Source organism: Mirounga leonina, unplaced genomic scaffold (genome assembly GCF_011800145.1).
Source record: "Mirounga leonina isolate KUSES-001 unplaced genomic scaffold, KU_Mleo_1.0 Mir_418, whole genome shotgun sequence".
Taxonomy (NCBI): domain Eukaryota; kingdom Metazoa; phylum Chordata; class Mammalia; order Carnivora; family Phocidae; genus Mirounga; species Mirounga leonina.
The window spans coordinates 13301501-13324542 of NW_023270739.1; the positions used below are offsets into that span (position 1 = coordinate 13301501).

The following is a 23042-nucleotide window of genomic DNA, read 5'->3' on the forward strand; positions in this document are numbered from 1 at the left end:
GTGCGGCCGGAGACCGGGGAGACGGGAGTGACTGACGGCTTTTCTCTGGGGGCTCACTGAGGAGCGGACCCCGAGTTCTCGGCTCCTCCGGGGTGGAGATTGGGAAGCCGCCATTTTCACTCTCCGCCTCCAAAGCTGTACGGAAAGCTCGCAGGGAACAAAAGCCCCGGAGAGCAGACCCGAGCAGATTACTTAGCCGGGAGGGGGCAAGGGCGGGGCACTTCCGCCTCCGGCAGAGACATTTGGAAACCACGGCAACAGGCCCCTCCCCAGAAGATCAGCAAGAACAGCCAGCCAAGACCAAGTTTACCGATCAATGAGAACGGCAGAACTCCAGCGCTAGGGGACTACTGCACATAGAATTCACGGCTTTTTTACCATGGTTCTTTAGTCTTTCAAAGTTAATTTTTTTTTAACTTTTTTTTTTTTGAATTTTTCTTTTTCCCTTTTTCAACCAACATCTTATCAATCCCTTTTTTTAAAAAAACATTTTTATTTTTCATTTTTAGAGTCATATTCTATCCCTTCATAATAGTTACCCGTATTTTTGGCATATATATATATAAGTTGTTCTCTCTTTAAAATTTTGAGATAGTTTCTTCTAACAGATTAAAATATACCCTAAATCTCTAGTATATGGTTTTTTCTACTCCCCTCCCTGATCACATTCTCTCCCTTTTTTTTTCTTTTTTCTTTTTTTAAATCCTCTTCTTTCTTTTTTCAAACAACTTCTTATCAATTCCTGTTATAAAATTTTTTATAATCTCCATCTTTACAGTCATATTCCATCCCTTCATCATATCAACCCTTATTTTTGTACATATATAAGTTTTTCTTTCTTTAAAATTTTGGGAGGCACTTTCTTCTAAAAGACCAAAATACACCCCAAATCTAGTGTGTGGCACTGATCTATATACCAGCCTGATCATATTTGATCACATTCTGGTTTTTTTTGTTGTTGTTGTTTTGTTTTGTTTGTTTTTGTTTGTCTTTATCTTTTTCTTCTCTTTTTTTTTTTTCTCTTTTTCCGTTTCTTTTTCCACTGCTTCAGGTCTTTTCTGATTTGTTTAGAGTATATTTTCTGGGGGCGTTGTTACTCTGCTAGCATTTTGTTCTCTCATTAATCTATTCTCCTCTGCACAAAATGACAAGACGGAAAAAATCACCTCAACAAAAAGAACAAGAGGTAGTACCGACTGCCAGGGACCTACTCAATACAGACATTAGTACGATGTCAGATCTAGAGTTCAGAATCATCACTTTAAAGATACTAGCTGGGCTTGAAAAAAATATGGAAGTTATTAGAGAAACCCTTTCTGGAGAAGTAAAAGAACTAAAATCCAACCAAGTAGAAATCAAAAAGGCTATTAATGAGGTGCAATCAGAAATGGGGGTGCTAACTGCTAGGATAAATGAGGCAGAAGAGAGAATCAGTAATATAGAAGACCAAATGATGGAAAATAAAGAAGCTGAGAAAAAGAGAGATAAACAACTACTGAATCACGAGGGCAGAATTTGAGAGATAAGTGATACCATAAGACAAAACAACATTAGAATAATTGGGATCCCAGAAGAAGAAGAAAGAGAGAGAGGGGCAGAAGGTATAATGGAGCAAATTACAGCAGAGAAATTCCCTAATTTGGGGAAGGAAACAGGCATCAAAATCCAGGAAACACAGAGAACCCTTCTCAAAATCAATAACCAACACCCCGACATCTAATAGTAAAACTTACGAGTCTCATAGACAAAGAGAAAATCCTGAAAGCAGCTCGGGAGAAGAGATATGTAACCTACAATGGTAGAAACATTAGATTGGCAACAGACCTATCCACAGAGACCTGGCAGGCCAGAAAGGACTGGCAGGATATATTCAGAGCACTAAATGAGAAAAATATGCAGCCAAGAATACTATATCCAGCTAGGCTGTCATTGAAAATTGAAGGAAAGATAAAAGGCTTCCAGGACAAACAAAAACTAAAGGAATTTGCAAACACGAAACCAGCCCTACAAGAAATCTTGAAAGGGGTCCTCTAAGCAAAGAGAGAGCCTAAAAGTAACATAGACCAGAAAGGAACACAGACAATATACAGTAACAGTCACCTTAGAGGCAATACAATGGCACTAAATTCCTATCTTTCAATAGTTACCCTGAATGTAAATGGGCTAAATGCCCCAATCAAAAGACACAGGCTATCAGACTGGATTAAAAAACAAGACCCATCGATATTCTGTCTGCAAGAGACTCATTTTAGAACCAAAGATACCCCCAGATTGAAAGTGAGGGGGTGGAAAACCATTTACCATGCTAATGGACACCAAAAGAAAGCTGGGGTGGCAATCCTTATATCAGACAAATTAGATTTTAAACCAAAGACTGTAATAAGAGATGAGGAAGGACATTATATCCTACTTAAAGGGTCTATCCAACAAGAAGATCTAACAATTGTAAATATCTATGCCCCTAACATGGGAGCAGCCAATTATATAAGGCAATTAATAACAAAAGCAAAGAAACACATCAACAACAATACAATAATAGTGGGGGACTTTAACAACCCCCTCACTGAAATGGACAGATCGTCTAAGCAAAAGATCAACAAGGAAATAAAGACTTTAAATGACACACTGGACCAAATGGACTTCACAGACATATTCAGAACATTCCATCCCAAAGCAATGGAATACACATTCTTCTCTAGTCCCCATGGAACATTCTCCAGAATAGATCACATCCTAGGTCATAAATCAGGTCTCAACCGGTACCAAAAGATTGGGATCATTCCCTGCCTATTTTCAGACCACAATGCTTTGAAACTAGAACTCAATCACAAGAGGAAAGTCGGAAAGAACTCAAATACATGGAGGTTAAGAGCATCCTACTGAAGAATGAATGGGTCAACCAGGAAATTAAAGAAGAATTTAAAAAATATATGGAAACCAATGAAAATGAAAACACAACTATTCAAAATCTTTGGGATGCAGCAAAGGCAGTCCTAAGAGGAAAGTATATAGCAATACAAGCCTTTCTCAAGAAACAAGAAAGGTCTCAAGTACACAACCTAACCCTACACCTAAAGGAGCTGGAGAAAGAACAGCAAATAAAGCCTAAACCCAGCAGGAGAAGAGAAATAATAAAGATCAGAGCAGGAATCAATGAAATAGAAACTAAAAGAACAGTAGAACAGATCAACGAAACTAGGAGCTGGTTCTTTGAAAGAATTAACAAGATTGATAAACCCCTGGCCAGACTTATCAAAAAGAAAAGAGAAATTTCCCAAATCAACAAAATCATGAACGAAAGAGGAGAGATCACAACCAACACCAAAGAAATACAAACAATTATAAGAACATATTATGAGCAACTCTATGCCAGCAAATTAGATAGCCTGGAAGAGATGGATGCATTCCTAGAGATGTATCAACGACCAAAACTGAACCAGGAAGAAATAGAAAACCTGAACAGACCTATAACCACTAAGGAAATTGAAGCAGTCATCAAAAATCTCCCAACAAACAAAAGCCCAGGGCCAGATGGCTTCCCAGGGGAATTCTACCAAACATTTCAAGAAGAATTAATACCTATTCTTCTGAAACTGTTCCAAAAAATAGAAATGGAAGGAAAACTTCCAAACTCATTTTATGAGGCCAGCATTACCTTGATCCCAAAACCAGACAAAGACCCCTTCAAAAAGGAGAATTCAGACCAATATCCCTGATGAACATGGATGCAAAAATTCTCACCAAAATACTAGCCAATAGGATCCAACAGTACATTAAAAGGATTATTCACCACAACCAAGTGGGATTTATCCCTGGACTGCAAGGTTGGTTCAACATCCGCAAATCAATCAATGTGATACAATACATTACATACAATACATTAACAAAAGAAAGAACAAGAATCATATGATCCTCTCAATAGATGCAGAAAAAGCTTTTGACAAAGTACAGCATCCTTTCTTGATCAAAACTCTTCAGAGTATAGGGATCGAGGGTACATACCACAATATCATAAAAGCCATCTATGAAAAACCTACAGCAAATATCATTCTCAATGGGGAAAAACTGAGAGCTTTCCCCCTAAGGTCAGGAACGCGGCAGGGATGTCCACTATCACCACTGCTATTCAACATAGTATTGGAAGTCCTAGCCACAGCAATTAGACAACAAAAAGAAATCAAAGGCATCCAAATCAGCAAAGAAGAAGTCAAACTCTCACTCTTTGCAGATGATATGATACTTTATGTGGAAAACCCCAAAGACTCCACCCCAAAACTGCTAGAACTCATACAGGAATTCAGTCAAGTGGCAGGATATAAAATCAATGCACAGAAATCAGTGGCATTCCTATACACCAACAACAAGACAGAAGAAAGAGAAATTAAGGAGTCAATCCCATTTACAATTGCACCCAAAACTATAAGATACCTAGGAATAAATCTAACCAAAGAGACAAAGGACCTGTACTCAGAAAACTATAAAATACTCATGAAAGAAATTGAGGAAGACACAAAGAAATGGAAAAACGTTCCATGCTCATGGATTGGAAGAACAAATATTGTGAAGATGTCAATGCTACCTAGAGCAATCTACACATTCAGTGCAATCCCCATCAAAATACCATCCACTTTTTTCAAAGAAATGGAATAAATAATCCTAAAATTTGTATGGAACCAGAAAAGACCCCGAATAGCCAGAGGAATGTTGAAAAAGAAAAGCAAAGCTGGCGGCATCACAATTCCGGACTTCCAGCTCTATTACAAAGCTGTCATCATCAAGACAGTATGGTACTGGCACAAAAACAGACACATAGATCAATGGAACAAAACAGAGAGCCCAGAAATGGACCCTCAACTCTATGGTCAACTCATCTTTGACAAAGCAGGAAAGAATGTCCAATGGAACAAAGACAGCCTCTTCAACAAATGGTGTTAGGAAAATTGGATAGCCACATGCAGAAGAATGAAACTGGACCACTTCCTTACACCACACACAAAAATAGACTCCAAATGGTTGAAAGACCTCAATGTGAGACAGGAGTCCATCAAAATCCTAAAGGAGAACACAGGCAGCAACCTCTTTGACCTCAGCCGAAGGAACTTCTTCCTAGAAACATCACCAAAGGCAAGGGAAGAAAGGGCAAAAATGAACTATTGGGACTTCCTCAAGATAAAAAGCTTTTGCAAAGCAAAGGAAACAGTCAACAAAACCAAAAGACAACCGACAGAATGGGAGAAGATATTTGCAAATGATATATCAGATAATGGGCTAGTATCCAAAATCTATAAAGAACTCATCAAACTCAACACCCAAAGAACAAAGAATCCAATCAAGAAATGGACAGAAGACATGAACAGACATTTTTCCAAAGAAGACATCCAAATGGCCAACAGACACATGAAAAAGTGCCCAATATCGCTCAGCATCAGGGAAATCCAAATCAAAACCTCAATGAGATATCACCTCCCACCAGTCAGAATGGCTAAAATTAACAAGTCAGGAAACGACAGATGTTGGCAGGGATGCGGAGAAAGGGGAACCCTCCTACACTGTTGGTGGGAATGCAAGCTGGTGCAGCCACTCTAGAAAACAGTATGGAGGATCCTCAAAAAGTTGAAATGATCCAGCAATTGCACTACTGGGTATATACCCCAAAGATACAAAAGTAGGGATCCGAAAGGGTACGTGCACCCTGATGTTTATAGCAGCAATGTCCACAATAGCCAAACTGTGGAAAGAGCCAAGATGTCCATCGACAGATGAATGGATAAAGAAGATGTGGTATATATATACAATGGAATATTATGCAGCCATCAAAATGAATGAGATCTTGCCATTTGCAACGACATGGATGGAACTGGAGGGTATTATGTTGAGCGAAATAAGTCAAACAGAGAAAGACATGTATCATATGACCTCACTGGTATGAGGAATTCTTAATCGCAGGAAACAAACTAAGGGTTGCTGGAGTGGGGGTTGGGGTGGGAGGGATGGGGTGACTGGGTGATAGACACTGGGGAGGGTATGTGCTCTGGTAAGCGCTGTGAATTGTGCAAGACTGTTGAATCTCAGATCTGTACCTCTGAAACAAATAATGCAATATATGTTAAGAAAAAAAAGAAGAAGAAGAAGAAGAAGGTAGCAGGAGGGGAAGAATGAAGCGGGGGAAATCAGACGGGTAGACGAACCATGAGAGACGATGGACTCTGAAAAACAAACTGAGGGTTCTAGAGGGGAGGGGTAGGGAGGATGGGTTAGCCTGGTAGTGGGTATTGAGGAGGGCACATTCTGCATTGAGCACTGGGTATTATGCACAAACAATGAATCATGGAACACTACATCTAAAACTAATGATATAATGTATGGGGATTAATATAAGAATAAAAAAAAATTACCTGAGAGTTTTGTTAAAATGTAGATTTCCAGGACACACATCCAAAACACAAAAGCAGACTCTTGGGGTTGGAACCTAGTAGACCTGCCCTGTGTGGTACCCCTGAATGGGTAGGGCCCTTGGGCTGCATGGCTTAGAGTGTGCTGGACCCCTTTGCCAGGTGGGAATAGCCTGCAGGCTTTGGTAATTTCTTTTTTTTTTTAATGCTATGTTAATCACCATACATTACATCATTGTTTTTGATGTAGTGTTCCATGATTCATTGTTTGTGTATAACACCCAGTGCTCCATGCAGAACATGCCCTCTTTAATACCCATCACCAGGCTAACCCATCCTCCCACTCCCCTCCCCTCTAGAACCCTCAGTTTGTTTTTCAGAGTCCCTAGTCTCTCATGGTTCGTCTCCCCCTCCAATTTCCCCCCCTTCATTCTTCCCCTCCTGCTATTTTCTTCCTCGGCTCTGGTAATTTCTAATACTCTCTGAAGTTTCTCATGAAGGGACTCGTGGGTGGCTCAGTCGGTTGGGCGTCTGCCTTTGGCTCAGGTCATGATCCCGGGATCCTGGGATTGAGTCTCGCGTTGGGCTCCCTGCTCAGTGGGGAGCCTGCTTCTCCCTCTGCCTACAGCTCCCCCTGCTTGTGCTCTCTCTCTCTCTCTCTCTCTCTGTCTGACAAGTAAATAAATAAGATCTTTTTAAAAAAGAAAAAATAAATAAAGTTTTTCATGAAAAAAGAAAAGCTTTTTAAAAATCACAATGGGATTTTTTTTTTTTAGGGCTTTTTTTCACATTTTAGTGGCTATATTAGTTTCTTAGGCTGTAAAAATTTATCACCAACTGAAATAGCTTAAAACAACATAAATTTATTCTCTCACAGTTCTGGAATGCACAGGTTTAAAATCAAGGTGTCAGAAGGATGGGTTCCTTCTGGGGGTTCTGATGGAGAATTTGTCCCATGCTTATCTGCTAGCTTCTGGCGGTTGTTGGAAATCCTTGGTATTCCTGAGCTGGTAGATGTAATGCTCTACCTTCTGTCTTCATCATCACATGGCATTCTCCCCCATGGGTCTCTGTGTCTGTGTGTCAAAGTTTCTCTCTTCTTATAAGGACACTAATCATAATGGATTTAGGGTCCACCCTAAACCAATATGATCTCAAATTGATTACATCTCAGAAATCTTATTCCAAATAACATCACATTCACAGTTTCTGGGTGGACATGAATTTGGGGGTGGGGGCACTATTCAACCCAGTACAGGGTGAATTTTTTTTTTGAATACTTATGACTAATCTTCCTCCCATCCCCAGGAGAGAACTATTAATCTAAAACAGTAGTTCTCAAAGCATGGTGTCCAGGACCAGCTTCACATGATAACTCATTAGAAATGCTAATTACCAGGCCTCCAGAATCAGCAACTTTGGGATGGGGCCCAGTGATCTGTGTTTCAACAAGTCCCACAGAAAACCCTGATGCCTGTTCAAGTTTGAGAACCTTAGCTCTACGAGCAGGGCAGAGAGTGCAATAGGGACGGTCTTCCCTTTGGGTTGAATCATCCATTCATTCCAGAAACACTTAGAAGACATTGAGCCAGCTGCTGGGGACACAGCCACGTTCAAATCACAGTCTCTATGCATGAGGAACTTACACGCTGATGGTGAGACCTGCACACAGGACTGGATAACTGATGAACCAGGTTGAACCATAACATAATGATCAGTAACAACTCGTGACTCACACAACTGGCAATTTCACATGGTTCATCCTAAAAAGAAGCACAGGGTCTCCAGGGGTGCCATGGAAATCTCCCAGCAGACATGCTCACCTGTCCTGACTGGAGAAATTATTCCTCAAAGGCCGATTGAACGATGAAGGGAGGAAGCGCTGATGCAGATGCTCTGAGGTGCACATGCTGGGAAGGGCTGGGGGGCTTCTGCCGGATGGGGCTTCCACAGGCCCTGCACAATCCAAGCAGGCCCTGGCTCCTATCTTCACTACGGGCCACTCCACTACAGTCACTTTGGTCTCAACTAAGTGAAGCTGCATCTAGATATAGGCACCAAGAAATCAAAACCCCCGAGTAGGTTCCAGCTAGGCTTCTGATGCCTCCTCTTAATCTGTGAGGACTAGGCTGACTTCTCCATCGTGCAGGTAGGTGCAGTGCCCAGGCCCACCATACCTTCAGGGACCCAGAAAAATTGTTTTATTCTTTAAAATTCAAAGAAAAAAATATATGAACTTTTCAGATTGAGTAAGATTTTTAATTAGGTTCTTACATCAGAAAAAAAATGAAGTATTTAGGGCCCTTAAAAATCCATTACATTGTTTTCACGCGTTTTTATGGAGGAAGTTGCCCAAAAAAACCAAGAGTGCCTCAGACTCACAGAAGTCATAACGTGGCCCTGAGTGAGGAGACTTCCTATAGCAATGGTTAGAGGCCACGTCCCTTGGGTTGGCTGCTCAGATTTTGAAAATGCTGAGCAAAGGGCTGGAGACCTCATGAGGTCCCCTCCACTAGAAATTTCCTAGGGTCTCCACCACCTAAGCATTCCTGCCCAGCCTCTGCCGGGGGTCCCTGGGATTCATCTTTCCCTATTGGAAATGGAGGAAGCAACCATCAAAGACGAAAAGTAAAGATAGGAGCAGAGAGAAGGGGTCCAGAAACTCCAGAGGATCCTCAGACACAGGGCCAGCCTAACCCATCAGTTTCTCGTGCAGATTAAATGAGATATCAGGGCACCTGGGTGGCTCAGTCGGTTAAGCGACTGCCTTCGGCTCAGGTCATGATCCTGGAGTCCCGGGATCGAGTCCCGCATCGGGCTCCCTGCTCGGCAGGGAGCCTGCTTCTCCCTCTGACCCTCCCCCCTCTCATGTGCTCTCTGTCTCTCTCATTCTCTCTGTCTCAAATAAATAAATAAAATCTTTAAAAAAAAATAAAAAATAAAAAAAAATAAATGAGATATCAGTAATGCACAGTTTTTCAAGATTCAAAAAAGAAGGCCAGAGGAAGGGTGCAGAGTATAAGCTGTAGCCATAGAACTGGGAAGAAAATAGGAGAAAAGGCAAGCCTACCCCTATGTGAGGGTCACCTGGCTTGGTAGAAGGCACTGGATTTGAGGAGGAGCATCGCAGGAGAGGGGGACAGGTGGGGAACACAGAAATGCAAAGGACAAAAGCAGGTCAGATGGGGAGAATGGGAAAGGCATCAGAGTCTCTGGCCTGTGCCCGGAAGGACCTCAGCCAGGCCTGCAGACCAGCGGCCACCATGTAAGTGAGCCTCCCGCACTGAATGGACAGAGGAATCCCTCAGCTCTTTATGTCCATGTGGTGCCTGCACATCATCCATTGGTCATCCAGAAGAAAGTCACCTGCCTGTGACCTGAGATTTACCTGAGCCCCGTCAAACTTTTCTTAAAGCATACTCCCATTTTTCTCAATGACCCAGGATACTTATAAACCCCCCTGAAGCCAAGGGCAGGTGGGAGGAAAAGCCCCAGAAGCGAGCTTTAGGAAAAAGTGGGCAATGGGAAAACATATTCCTGTTAAGAAATAATAATAATAATAATAGCATGTGCCCAAAATGAGTACCGTCTCCTTCTCTATTACAGTTAAGATTTCAGTAAATCTGAAAGTGAGAAGACCAAATATTCAGTTTTCCTGGCGTGGTTTTATCTCGTTGCTGCATCATACACTGCACATGCCCAGGATGCGTATATGTGTACACTATGGATATACGACGTGAAGGCCAGTTGGTCGACATCGCTAAAGGAAGCTTGGTTGTCTCAGCTGCTCCTAAATGCTTGCCTTTTACAACCATTCAGTTAACCAGATGTGTTTGGATGTCTACTGAGTTCCAGATACTGGCCCAATTGCTGAGGAGACTGAGATCCCTGTCCTCAGGGATGGGGAGGCTATGGGCATCATCTCAGAGTTCATGGTTTTCTAGCAACAGCCATGCTTTGGGAGCCAACTCCAGGTGCAGGTGATGCTGTCCACTAAGTGCCTGACACATGTTATTGTCATAGGACACTTCATCCTCACAGCATCACTGCCCTAAGGGGCTATATATCCCACCTTTAAAGGGGAAACTGAGCCTCAGAGAGGCTCAAGATGGAGGAGCTGGAGTGATGACAAACTCACGGAGAAGTGGCCCTATCTTGTTCTCCTAGAGGAGACTCGAAGAACTGAAAGGTCATTTTTCTCCTTTTCTGAGCAAATAGCCAAAGAGAAAATCTAACACAATTTACCTTTGTTTGTTTGTTTTGCTTGAAGAAAGCCTGAAAGAGATGAGGTAATTTCACTGCCTGAGGGTAGGAAGACAGAGGGGAGGTGGCTGAACTTGAGGTGTTTTGTGTCTCCCCTGAGGTGGGGGAAGGACAGTGGTTTCAGAGCCTCTGAGGGCAGAGATCTGCAGCACCAGATTGGTGGGGCGGGGGGGGGCGGTGATGGAGGGGTGTGCTAGGGAAAACATGAGGCTCCCTGATCAGGCTTGGGATGGAGGGAATTAGGAGGCTCCCTTCACAATGGCGCTTGCAGACCATGAGCAAGGATTTCTCCACAGTGGACCCATCACTAGGAACTTGCCCTCAATCTTGCTGAATTACCTAATTCCCAAGGAAGAGAGGAAAAGAAAAAAACCCTCAACACCGCCCTTCCAAAAAAGACATAACTAAGAACGGGTTTCCCAGCAGTCCTGGCAGGTGCAGAACCAAGCCAGACTTACTTGCTCTAGAAAAAATAAAGAAAACATGACCCTGCTCACACCCAAGTGTCTCAGAGCAAATCCACACAGGTCCCAGCTGGGGAGCGGCAGTGTTGGGAATTTAACGTGCCCCATCCTCCCCCAGAAGAGCAAGGGGCTTCCAGGGCCGCCGCCCCAGTAGGGCATCTCTTCCTTTCCCGCTAAAAGCATCATTTCTGGCTCGGATTAGCGAAGGCACGATGCAGCTGGCCAAAGTGCAATAATTAACTCGACTGCGCCTGAAAGATGATAACAATAATTTATATTTCTCCACCACCCTCCATCCCCCTTCAAGCTTTCCAAATTTTATGGCCATGACTCACCTCCGCTACTGCTGTGGGGTAGCTTGGAGGGAGCGGACGCACTCGTAGCACACCGAATTTAGGCAGAACATGAAAGAAAAACACCCCGGCTAATTATAAGAGATCGCTCCCTGTCACGCGCAGTCCAGCTGACTTCATGCCTGGGCGGCAGAAATGCGATAAAACTCCCAAGTTGGTCCTTACATTTTTCAGAGTCAGATTGCTCAGCCATGATCTCACAGTCCTGCGCCCCAGCCAGTGGCCCTGAGCCAGTCTTTGAAATATGACCTAAGAGGGGGCTGGTGACGGAGTGGTCATTGCTGGCACGGTTTTCCTATGAGGTCTCATCCTCGGGCTGCCCAGAAAGCCCTCCCCACCAGCAGCTGCTTGCTTGACCCAGTGGCCAGGCCACCTGACAGTCCCTGAGCGGCCCCAATAACTTCTCAGAGACAGTCCTCTCTTTCTCAACTGCTACAGCGATTCCCTCTATACTAGCCATTTGGCACTTAGCCACACTTGCTCCTGGATTCCTGTTCAACCCCATTCAATCAGCCAATGTCTACTTGGAGGCACGAGAGCACCGTGGCTGAGATTGCAGCTTGTGGATTAAGATTACAAGTTTCTACATCTTGCCATTATTAGCTGCATGAACTCCGACAAGTAATTTAACCTGAGCCTCATTTCCTCATTTGTCATCAGGAGGAAATCTCACATATTGTGCGTGGAATGTGATACAAGGATCAGTGCCTGAAAGTAGTGAAGGCAACAAATTGTAGATGACACCCAACCACCACAATGTCTATCTTCCTAGTGGGGTGGACACCCATATAAGAATCCTTCCAATTTCAGAGAGATTGGCATGCTCTGGTCCAGGTGATCAATGGTTTCTGATGATTCCAAGCTTTGAGATCCTGGAATTGCTCTAGAAGCAAGTCTGGTGATTCTTAGCTCTCTGTGTGTGACCAAAACATCTGATGAAAATAATTTTAGAAAAAAAGGAGCAGGTCCTGGCATCAGTTCATACTCTCAAAATATATTTTTTTTCTTCAAGAGTTAACATAGAAAGCTCTGCAACCCAGCTTCCCATATTCTCCCTGTTCAGCCTGATGAGTTGTAAGAGTGCATGGGGGTGCCTGGTGTCAGAGACAAAGTGAGCACTGGACTTGGAGCCAGGAGCTCTGGTTCAAGCCCCAGCTCTGCCACTTTCTGGCTGTGTGGCCTTCAGGAAGTCACTCACCCTCTCTGAGCCCCAGGTTCTTTATCTGTCTACAAGTTTATCAAAGTTCATCTTCCAGGGTGAAGATCAAATGCAAACACGGAAGAAAAAGCATATTATGTCATTCCAAGTACAAGAAACAAAATGGCCTGTAAGACCCACTCCTCTGCAAAGAAGTCACCCCCTACTTCTGTATATCTCAGTTTAAATCAATAATTGGTGCATCAACATTGAATTAGAGACACCAAAAAGAAGGATTTTAGGGCTCTGCCCCCAAGAATCTCTGAGACAGGATAAGAAATTTATCCCCTTCAAGCACCTCACCAAAAATGGCCCTGAACTAGCCAGAAACCACACTCCATGCCTTTCATGGATTCCAAACCCTCTCCACAATTCCTTTTTTTTTAAGGATTTTATTTATTTATTTGACAGAGAGGGCACAAGTAGGCAGAGGGGCAGACAGAGAGAGAAGGAGAAGCAGGCTCCCCGCTGAGCAGAGAGCCCTATGCAGGGCTCAATCCCAGGACCCCGAGATCATGACCCGAGCCGAAGGCAGACGCTTAACCGACTAGACCACCCAGGCATCCCTCCACAATTTCTACAAGTTACTGACAGGTGAGCTTTTCATGCTACTTTGGCCCACCCACTCCTGGGTCACCTGGGATGCCATGGATCCACGAGCGAGCACCTTCCCTGGTTCCACAAAAATGCCTCTTGCCTCTAGAATGTCATCTTTACTAAAGATCTGGAAAACCCCAGGGAGAGGAAACACTGTGTGGGGCAGGTAGTTTTCCACCACGTCCTTGTTTGCCCTTCTGCTATCCCCCTGTTACAACCAGTCATCTCCTTGTGTTATATCAAGTGCCCCACCTGCCTCAGCCCTCCTGGTTCAGCATCTGCTGCTGAAGACAAGGTACCGAGACACGTTCTCAACAAACATGGGTCTTACCCAATAGGAACTCTCATGTCAGAATCTTAGCAGGCAATACCCAGAACCACTGAAGTATGGGTACACCAGCCTGGTAAAAGGGATCTGGGTGGGAATAGGAATGGCACCCACTCCAGACTCCTTAGGACCCCTTAGCTTAAGAAAAGGAAATGTCTATGGAGAAGAGCCTGGATCTACTAAGGTTTGCAACTAGGTTTAGAGTCAGGGTCTCAGCAAATAATTCAGTGTTGCTTGGTCTCCTTTTGTTCTGTGAACATTTATTTCCATAGAGACTGATCCTGGAGGGGTTCAAGTACAAATGAACCCTGACCTGACACCATCCTAGTTTCATCTCCACGTGTGGCACCATCAGCAACACCTCATTTTGACATCCCTTCTCTGAGAGAGAATCCTAAAAAAGACAAAAGAACCACATGCTCCCCACTGTCCATGAAATCAGCGTTCCTAAGGCATGAGTAGAAGCAGTGCACGCTTGACAGGCATTCCTCAGGAAGCACTTTCCAGAACAGCCTCTATGCATGGGGGCATGTGGAGACCTGACTACAATGAGAAAAGAAAAAAAAAAAGCAAGCACCCAAATTTTTCATTTAGAGAGGTTAATTCTTAAATGGAAAATTCTTAACCTTTTGGCTAAACTACATAAATTGATTGCAAATGCCCCATTTAAAAAAAAAAATCTGTCAAAAACCAGTACATATTTCTATCCCCAATATGCTGCTTCCACCCTGTCAGGTCACATTGGACCAAATAAGGAGAAAAAGAAATGCAACATCTTTGAAAAGAAAGCTGAGAAGGTGAAGGAGGCCTGAGGAAAAAAAAGGCTGAGGTAAGGGAGAAAACTGGGGAAAATTGGAAGTGACAGAAGTTTCCAGAGAAAGAGATCAAGATAACAGAAACCGGGACCAGGTCCGGCATGACCGTGAATGAGGTGGCCAGGCTGATGAGCAGGAAACAGATAACCGGGTCCTCTCCTGGAGGGAGGACACACCGGTAGAGAGCTAGGGCCACTCCAAGGATTCAAGATAAATCTCGAGGTGTGAAGGGCTAGCGGGGAAGAACGAGGTATGGGGGCTCTGTTTCTGATAATACCCCATGGCGAGGGGGTGTCTGGAAATGTGGTGGCCAGATGCACAGAAGACCGTCAAATTCCCACCAGGAGAGGGGAAGCTGAATATCAGCCTCTGGGGGCCAGGCCTTTGCCTCGTCCGTGAGTGGGACTTCTACTCGGGCAGAGATGGGTTAGCCCACTCCCTTTGAGGAGGGGGGCTTTGTCCAACTGCTCTTCTGGCCAGTGGCATTTAGGCCACTGGCCATCTGGAACGCCAGTCGGAGCAGATCAGCTGGCAATCTAGAATAAAATTGAAGACCAAACCAAGGGGACATGGTGCTGGCCTAGTGGACAAGCAGACGCCCGGAGCTCTCTGCCCAGCACATCCTGACACCAGGCGCCTGGGGCAGCCGGACCAGCTCCACAGCTCACCTGCGGGGCCCTTTCGGGCCGGACCTACAGCACTGCACAGATTGTTCCATACTAGCCAAGCTTCCCAACAGGTGTCCCTCAAATTTCATCTCATTCACTCATCCCTTCATTCCCTTCGTTCATTCCACACATAGAACAGCTAAAAACAGCTTCCTATCGCAGGCTCCAGAGCCAGGGAAAGCTGGGCTTGTCCCGTAGTTCTCTGCGCTCTCTGTGAGCTTGCGGAGAGGTGCCACAACCTCTCTGTAGACTCTGTTCTGTCCTGTGTTGCACGGAGACAATAGAAAGCGATCTCGATGAGTTGTCGTGAGGATGAGATGAGGTAGAGTGTTCTGCCCAAAGCCTGAGCAGGGTAAATGCTTCATAAACTGTAACTCTTGCCATTATTAGTATTATTATTTCTGTTAATTATTTCATTTGTGGAGGAGTGGAGGGTGCTTCTTCCTCACAGATGATGACTGCTTCCATGTGGGAAAGATCCCACTTCACTCCTGATTTCTCTCTGTCTCCTCATTCATGACCCCCAGGGGAGAAAGTGATATTTGTATTCTGGTGAGTTTGGAAAGAGAAATCAGGCACGGGCTGCCCCAGCTCCTTTCTTTTCTCCTTCTCTTGGGAGTGAGCATGTCTGCAGGGAGCGTGTTAGGCTCTGCCGCTCCGTACAAGACGTTTCTCAAGGGCCCGTTCAGAGCTGCAATAACTTGGGAAGGTAAGTCTTTTTAGGTTGAAGGCTCAGTAGCGAAAAATCTACCAGTCTACGTTTTCTATTTTATGAGTAACAAAGATGGTACTGCTGTTCGATTCCCCAGATGCCAAGTCTTCTGTTTTACTTCTTCATCAGTTCATAACTGGTGAACAAGAGAGGTGCTAATGCTGGGGTGCCCCCCCGATCCCAACAATTATAAATAATTATTTGCATACACATCGCTGGATTCAACTACATCAGTTCGATGAAACAGTTCAAAGGAAGCGTTGAATTCAAATCCACAGATTTTTCTTCCCTTGAATCCCACCGGCATCCCCATCAACATTCCAGATACTCGGTGACCCTGTGATTTCCAACAGAAATTTATAGTTTCATTATGTAAAAGACAAAAAGAGGGCTCCTTGCCCATTTACTCTTCTCAACCCATTCCCCCCCACCCCCCACCCAGAGCCAAGGTTAGCAGTTTTCATTACCATTGCTTGCTTTTTGTTTAGATCATCCTTCCCTGCTGAATTCCAGATCCTTATCCAGACCCTGGTGCAAGAAAGGACTTCTTTTATGTGGTTTTTCTTTATGGGTTTCTAGGGCTGAGCTACCTTTGGTAAACTAAGAGCATCTTTGGCTCCCTGGTGATCACGAGGGTTTCGTTTGTGTAGGCTGACTCTTGTTTGGGAATGGTGATTGCAAGCAGAGAGATGCTGAGATTAGGGGGGCCAGAGCATTCCAGCTCAATAAATCAATCCCCTTTTAATTGTGTCCCTGTCAGTCAACATTCTTCCAGAGACTGGAGGGCAAGGAGCTTGTTAGCAGAGTGATTCCTCACTGCCCTTTGTGTGCTGATTTGATTGTCAATCAGATTAAAGCCACAGTTAGGAGAAGCTGTTGCAGGGGCTACTGTGCCTGGTCCTGTCACAAGAAAGAAGCCAAATGGAACATTGGTCTTCTTGGCTCCGACTGGGAGCTTCTGAAAATTTTCAAACTGGGTTTTAATCTCTGTACAGACAACTGAATTCTAACTCCAGTTGGTGAAACTACCCACTCACGTATATTCTGAATGCCTTTATGTTAAAAATTATTAAATCATTGGCTGCATTTTCCAAGTAGCCTCCAAAGGTTATTAGACAATAAAGCTTCCGTTTGGCAATTATACTTATCTTTCCTCATGTGAGAGGTGTTCCTGCCTCTCTTGTTCTCCAGCAACATGCTATCAATAGGTTCACAGCCACAAGATGAATGAAAAGCTTAACCTTATTATTATTATTAGCCAAATTATTCACAACAGCTAAAAATTTCAGGGTGCTAAACACTGTTTGGTCTTTTGCTTTGTTTTGTTTTGCTTCTCAGATTTTAATATGTGTGAGAATCACTTAAGAGTCTTGTGAAAATATAGATTCTGATTTAGGAAGTCTGGGGAGGACCCTGATGGTCTGCATTTTTAACAAGCTCCCAGATGATGCTAATGCCATTGGCCCGTGGACTAGACATTGAGTTTTAAGGATCTAGACTTAATTCATACACTCATCTGGAAAATGTTCAAAATCTTTAACATTATCTCCTTATTCAGGGCTCTGTCATCTTTCAGACTTGGAAAAGATATTTAAACTTGATGATGAACACACTTTCCTTGTCCATATCTCAGGAGATGATGCCTAAAAGTACTTAGAACTGTTCCTAGCCAAGAGTATGCATTTAAATAAGTGGTACCATCTATCGGCGTCAGCATCTATATGAGGACTGGGCAAATCTATCCTACCACCAGTTTTTGGAAATAGTTTCATCAGAACACAGCCACACTCATGCATTTCCAGACTATCTATGGCGGCTTGTGCCCAACAACAGAAATTTTGAGAAGTTTCAACAGAGACTATATGGTACACAAAGCCCAACATATTTACTATGGGGCCCTCACAGGATAGATCAAGCTCTGATCTATCTCATTGACTCAACAATAAAAATTTACTGAGCGGTGGCTGGAGCTTGAGGCGCGCAGGGCCAGAGACGCCGCAGACCCGGGACCTGGAGCAGCTCGGAGGCGGTGAATAATAGCTCTTCAAGTCTGCAATAAAAAATGGCCTCCAATAAAACTACATTGCAAAAAATGGGAAAGAAACAAAATGGAAAGAGTAAGAAAGTAGAAGAGGCAGAGCCTGAAGAATTTGTGGTGGAAAAAGTACTGGACCGCCGTGGAGTGAATGGGAAGGTGGAGTATTTCCTGAAGTGGAAGGGATTTACAGATGCTGACAATACTTGGGAACCTGAAGAAAATTTAGATTGTCCAGAGTTAATTGAAGCATTTCTTAATTCTCAAAAAGCTGGTAAAGAAAAAGATGGTACAAAAAGAAAATCTTTATCTGACAGTGAATCTGATGATAGCAAATCAAAGAAGAAAAGAGACGCTGCTGGTAAACCAAGAGGCTTTGCCAGAGGTCTTGATCCTGAACGAATAATTGGTGCTACAGACAGCAGTGGAGAATTAATGTTTCTCATGAAATGGAAAGATTCAGATGAGGCAGACTTGGTGCTGGCAAAAGAGGCAAATATGAAGTGTCCTCAGATTGGAATTGCTTTTTATGAAGAGAGACTAACTTGGCATTCTTGTCCAGAAGATGAAGCTCAATAATTGTTTGCGTTGCTTTTTATATATATATATATATATATATATATATATATATATATAAAATCTGGGTCTTTGTTTTTTGATTTATTAGTGTGAAGAAATAACATTCTAATGAAAATCACGTTTGATACGTTTGTTTTGAAGTAGTATTGGGGGAGTTGTTGGGGTTTTTTTGCATCTATAGCACTGGTTACTTTGAACAAATAAAAGCTTTCTGTAGTTGCTTCCTTTATCAGAAAAAAATATTTGAGACCATGGTATATTATCCCCCTGCATTAGAGAACACCTTTTCTAAATGTTGGGGGAAATTTCATAGTCGTTACTCAGTCAGAATTTGTGTTTAACTCCTATATGCCTGAGGACCATTCTGGGTCTTTTGTTTATTTAGGGGGTTTTTGTGTGTATACTTAAAATACATACAAAAATGGTTTTTGTTTTTTTAACATTCACCAAAACAAAAACAGCATTTATAACCATGGATAAGCCCATGTTTCTGGGATGCTATCATTTTCAGCAACTTAAGAAATCACTTAAAGTTAAACAAGTTTTTCCTGAAGCCTTAACCTTTCAAATTTTTAAATTGGACAATTTAAAAGCAGCAATATCTGAATCCATATTCATATCTACAGTCATAAATGCAAGTTCATTTGCAAGTTCCCTAAAAGGAAAATTTTATCACCACCAACAACCTCCCCACCCAAATGACAAAACTAGACAAGTCCTGGTGTGTTTTAATTAGGTAAGCAAAACTTAGTTAAATGGACATTTAAAGGTTCCTTCTAGTGAACCATTCCTTTTCAAGAAGTTGAAATCTCTGTGCTGTATTGACTAAAAGGTCATGATTCATGGAATGTCTAAGACTTTGTTCATGGAAACCTAATCATAATCAGATGGTTAGAGATGTTGGCAATTTAGCTCCTGCTGGAATAAATGGGTGGACAGACTTTTATAATCCAAATTCTTAACCTGCATGTATTTTCTTTATCCCAACTCGTTCCTGACATGTAGGCTCAGTCTTCTCAGTATTTGAGTTACTGGTTCAGCAGAAACCAGGAAAAACAATAACTTTGTAGTCAGAATGTTATCCAACTGTATATTGTTTACTTTATTGTAAATACTGGTAAACAGTGGTCAATAAATAGTTTTATATTCAAAAAAAAAAAATTTACTGAGCACCTATTGCATACCAGGTAGCAGGCTGCGCTCTGGCAATAATAAAAGTTTCTTACCCTGAAAGATCTCCACATGGAATAAATATTTAATTAATCCCTATGATACCCCAGACACACACTTACCTCCAGTCCCTTATCTTTAAAACAGAGATCATGACAACAGCTCCTTCAGAGTGTTTGCTGTGTGATTTTACTGAGTTAATATAACCTAAATTCTTAGAACAATGCCCAGAACATGTTAAGGGTTTAATAAATATTAGACATTATTAACATCATCCTTACAGGTGTTTTTATTTACATCTTATGCCCATGAGAGGTTATTATCATTGCCATTTTATAGATAGCAGTTGGGATATTTGGTCTTATTAATCTAAAGCTCCCCTATGTAGTCGGACCATAAATACCCACCCATCATTGTGTCCCCATTCCTCTTCTGCAGTCTGGACAGGCCTTAAGTTAAACGTAATAATGATAATAAAAACATCACCAATCAGCTAATGATTACTGAGGGCTAATTATAGGCACCTTGTGGAGGGCATGACCACAGTCAATAACAAGCTACGAGGTAGGCAACTTCTGCTTTCCGCACGTGTATGCACACAGACACACACCTAAAGGGGGCCTTCAAAGAGCATTGTCTCACAGTTAATAAGTGACAGAGCCAGGATTCGAACCTAGTTCTGTCTGACACCAGGACCCACAAAAAAATCCTATACTGCGAATATCAGACAATTAGTGTGTTTGCAATAAACATTTGAGGTATCCTTGCAAATGGCATATAGATTCCAATGCAAAGCATCAAACATCACACTCCATGAGTCAGCAAAAATTTCCCAGTCCTTTGGTTTGCCAGGAACAGATGAATCAATCACACAGTTCTTTTGACATATGCTCCCAGGAGAACAAACCAGAAAACTAAAAGTAGAAGATGGCCAAAGCTATTCCGTAGGCTATATGGCCCAAGGTGAGAAGCAAAGACTTTGGATTCTGATCCTGGTTGATGAACATAGCTTTACCTAAAGCCTGGGCCTTGCCCTTGTGAACACATACTTAATGGTAGCTGTGTGTGTCATATATAAGGTTATATGGTAACAAGCTTCAAAGTCAAAGAGAATGGGATTGAAACTTCAGGCAAGTTCTCTCTTGGGACCCGGTTCCTCTTCTGTACAATGAAGTCCATGGCAGTTCCAACTTTGTAGAGTCATTGTGAGGATTAATTAACATAAGGGATGTCACATGTGGGCTAAGGAAGGTATGACCGTGTAAGCCCACAATAAGTGCCACTTATTATGATTTTCATGAGCCCAGCACAGCCTTAGCCCCTGATAGGCCAGCACCAAATGTTACCTCAATTCCCCTCTAATTTCCCTGATGGAAACCTGACTGGAGACACAGACAAGTTCTTCCCATCCTGAATCAAGCCTTTAAATCTTTTTAATGAATTTTTCTTTTAAGTTTGATTTTATGGCAAGAGAAGGTAGGTTTCCTCTATGGGCCAATAAATTAAAAATATGTTGTTGCATGTAACACAAATGTTTGACTCACCTCTTCCCCCATTGACTTACATTTTTATTTAAACATGCTTCACTTTCGTTGCTGGTTGATCTTTATTCCATCAGCAAATCTTTACTGAGCACCTACTATGTGCCTAGCACTGTTCTCAGTGCTGCTGATGTAGACTCAAACAAAGCAGACAGCAAGCTACTCCCACAGAGTTGACATCCTTACAGGGAAAGACAGACAACAAATATGTGAACGAGTAAATAAATCACATAGGTTCTCCTTGTGGTTAGCACTCTCAGGTAAATAGAGCAGGTTTGTGCAAAAGCAGCTGAGGGAGGGAGTGGAGTGGGCTTTAGATTCTGTGGTCATGGAGACTCTGAATGATGGGGAGAAGCAGGGCATGCAAAGATAGGCCAGAGCAAAGACCATAGGGTGGGAAAGAACTTGGTCTGTTCCAGAAACACACAGGCGAGATGGGGGAGCAGAAGTGGGCTAGGAGTGAGAGGCAGGGACACGGTCTCAGAGGACCACAGGGGCTATAGGAGGGAGTGCCGCTCTTGCTCCAAGTGTAATGAGAAGCCGCTGGAGAATTAAAAGTAGGAGAGGGGTATGCCTGATTTTGCTTTTAGAGCAATCACTTCGGTTATATGCAGAGAATGGGCTGGAAGGGGCCCACTGGAAGCAGGAAGACCACTGAGGAGGCTCCTGTAGCTTCAGGGGAAGGAGATGATGGTATGGACAAGAGTGGGAGTCATGGCTACCGAGGAGCAGACAGATTCAGGATATATCTTACAAGTCAGTTTTTATTTTTTTAAACAAGAAGTTAATTTAAACAACAAGATACTTGACTTGAAGGGAAAACTATCTAGGATTCATTTCTTTTAGAGTAATTTATCCCTACTTAAAGACAGATCACCCTCCTTGTAATAGCTATGTACAAAAAAGTTATGAAATTGTCCTTGGTTTTACAATGATAAATGAAAAACATTAAAATTCTCCAATCAAACAAGGTATGCAAGGATTTTTATGTCATTTTTTCTTTGTTAAGCAGTGAGAGCAAAACAACTTACTGGAATATAAAGATAAGAGCTGAATGAGCATGCCAAGAATGGAGAAAGGGGGTATTCTCACAGAACCAGCATTTTCCACCAGCCCATCTCCGTCTGATGTCAATCAAAACATACCCTCAGCCATCTAGTTTTTAAAAATGCAATATGTTTGTGCACATATACAGTTACTTTATGTCCAATGAAGGAATGGGAAAGGGGAAAGCAAAAGAATAGAGAAAACTGCCTAGTTTTATGCAATTAAAAAGAGAACAACAATCTTTCAGTGGCAAGAGGTCCTAATGTTTACACCAATTCGCCATTTGATCATGACTTTGATTTGGCCCATTACAAGGTCTGTTAGCTCTGATCTTGACCTGAGTCAAGAACATTAAAAAAAAAAAAAAAACTGACTTTCAATGCTTAAGCATTGAAAAGCACTGAAGTGGCTTTCACTTCGAGCAGAAGTGGCCTACAATGAAAAGTACCTCTGAAGATACTTGCAGACACCAGTGCCCTCAAAATGCCCGGGTGCCACTCATGATGGGTGCTAATCAAGTCTCCTGGTTGTGTCTCTATCCTGGAAAGCCCCCCGCCCCTATAGACAGCATGATGCAGTAGATAGAGCATGGGGGTGGCACCCAGAGGGGATTGTATTTTCACTTGAGAGTTCCTCGGTTGCCAGCTGCAGGATCGTGGTCCAGTTGCTTCATCTCATCAGCATCAGGTACCACTACCTATGGGCCCAGCCCTGGCATTTTTTATACCACACCCGTCCTTCAAATTCACAGAGTGCTCTGGTTCTTGATTCCTCTGCATTCATTCTGACAGCCCTTCCTGTCTTCACTTCCTTCCTGACCAGTACACACCCCATGCTCCACCACTTCAACTCTCTTGGCAATTTCAATTTCCTTGCCCAG

General features: G+C 42.9%; 1 protein-coding gene across 1 annotated transcript; it reads left to right on the forward strand.

Annotated features, from left to right (window-relative positions):
* The first annotated feature begins 17790 nt into the window (after positions 1–17790).
* LOC117998521 (chromobox protein homolog 3-like) lies at positions 17791–18406 on the forward strand. The gene has a single exon (XM_034987270.1). The coding sequence runs from the start codon at positions 17853–17855 to the stop codon at positions 18402–18404; it is 552 nt and encodes a 183-aa protein (XP_034843161.1). The 5' UTR covers positions 17791–17852; the 3' UTR covers positions 18405–18406.
* Positions 18407–23042: the final 4636 nt, after the last annotated feature.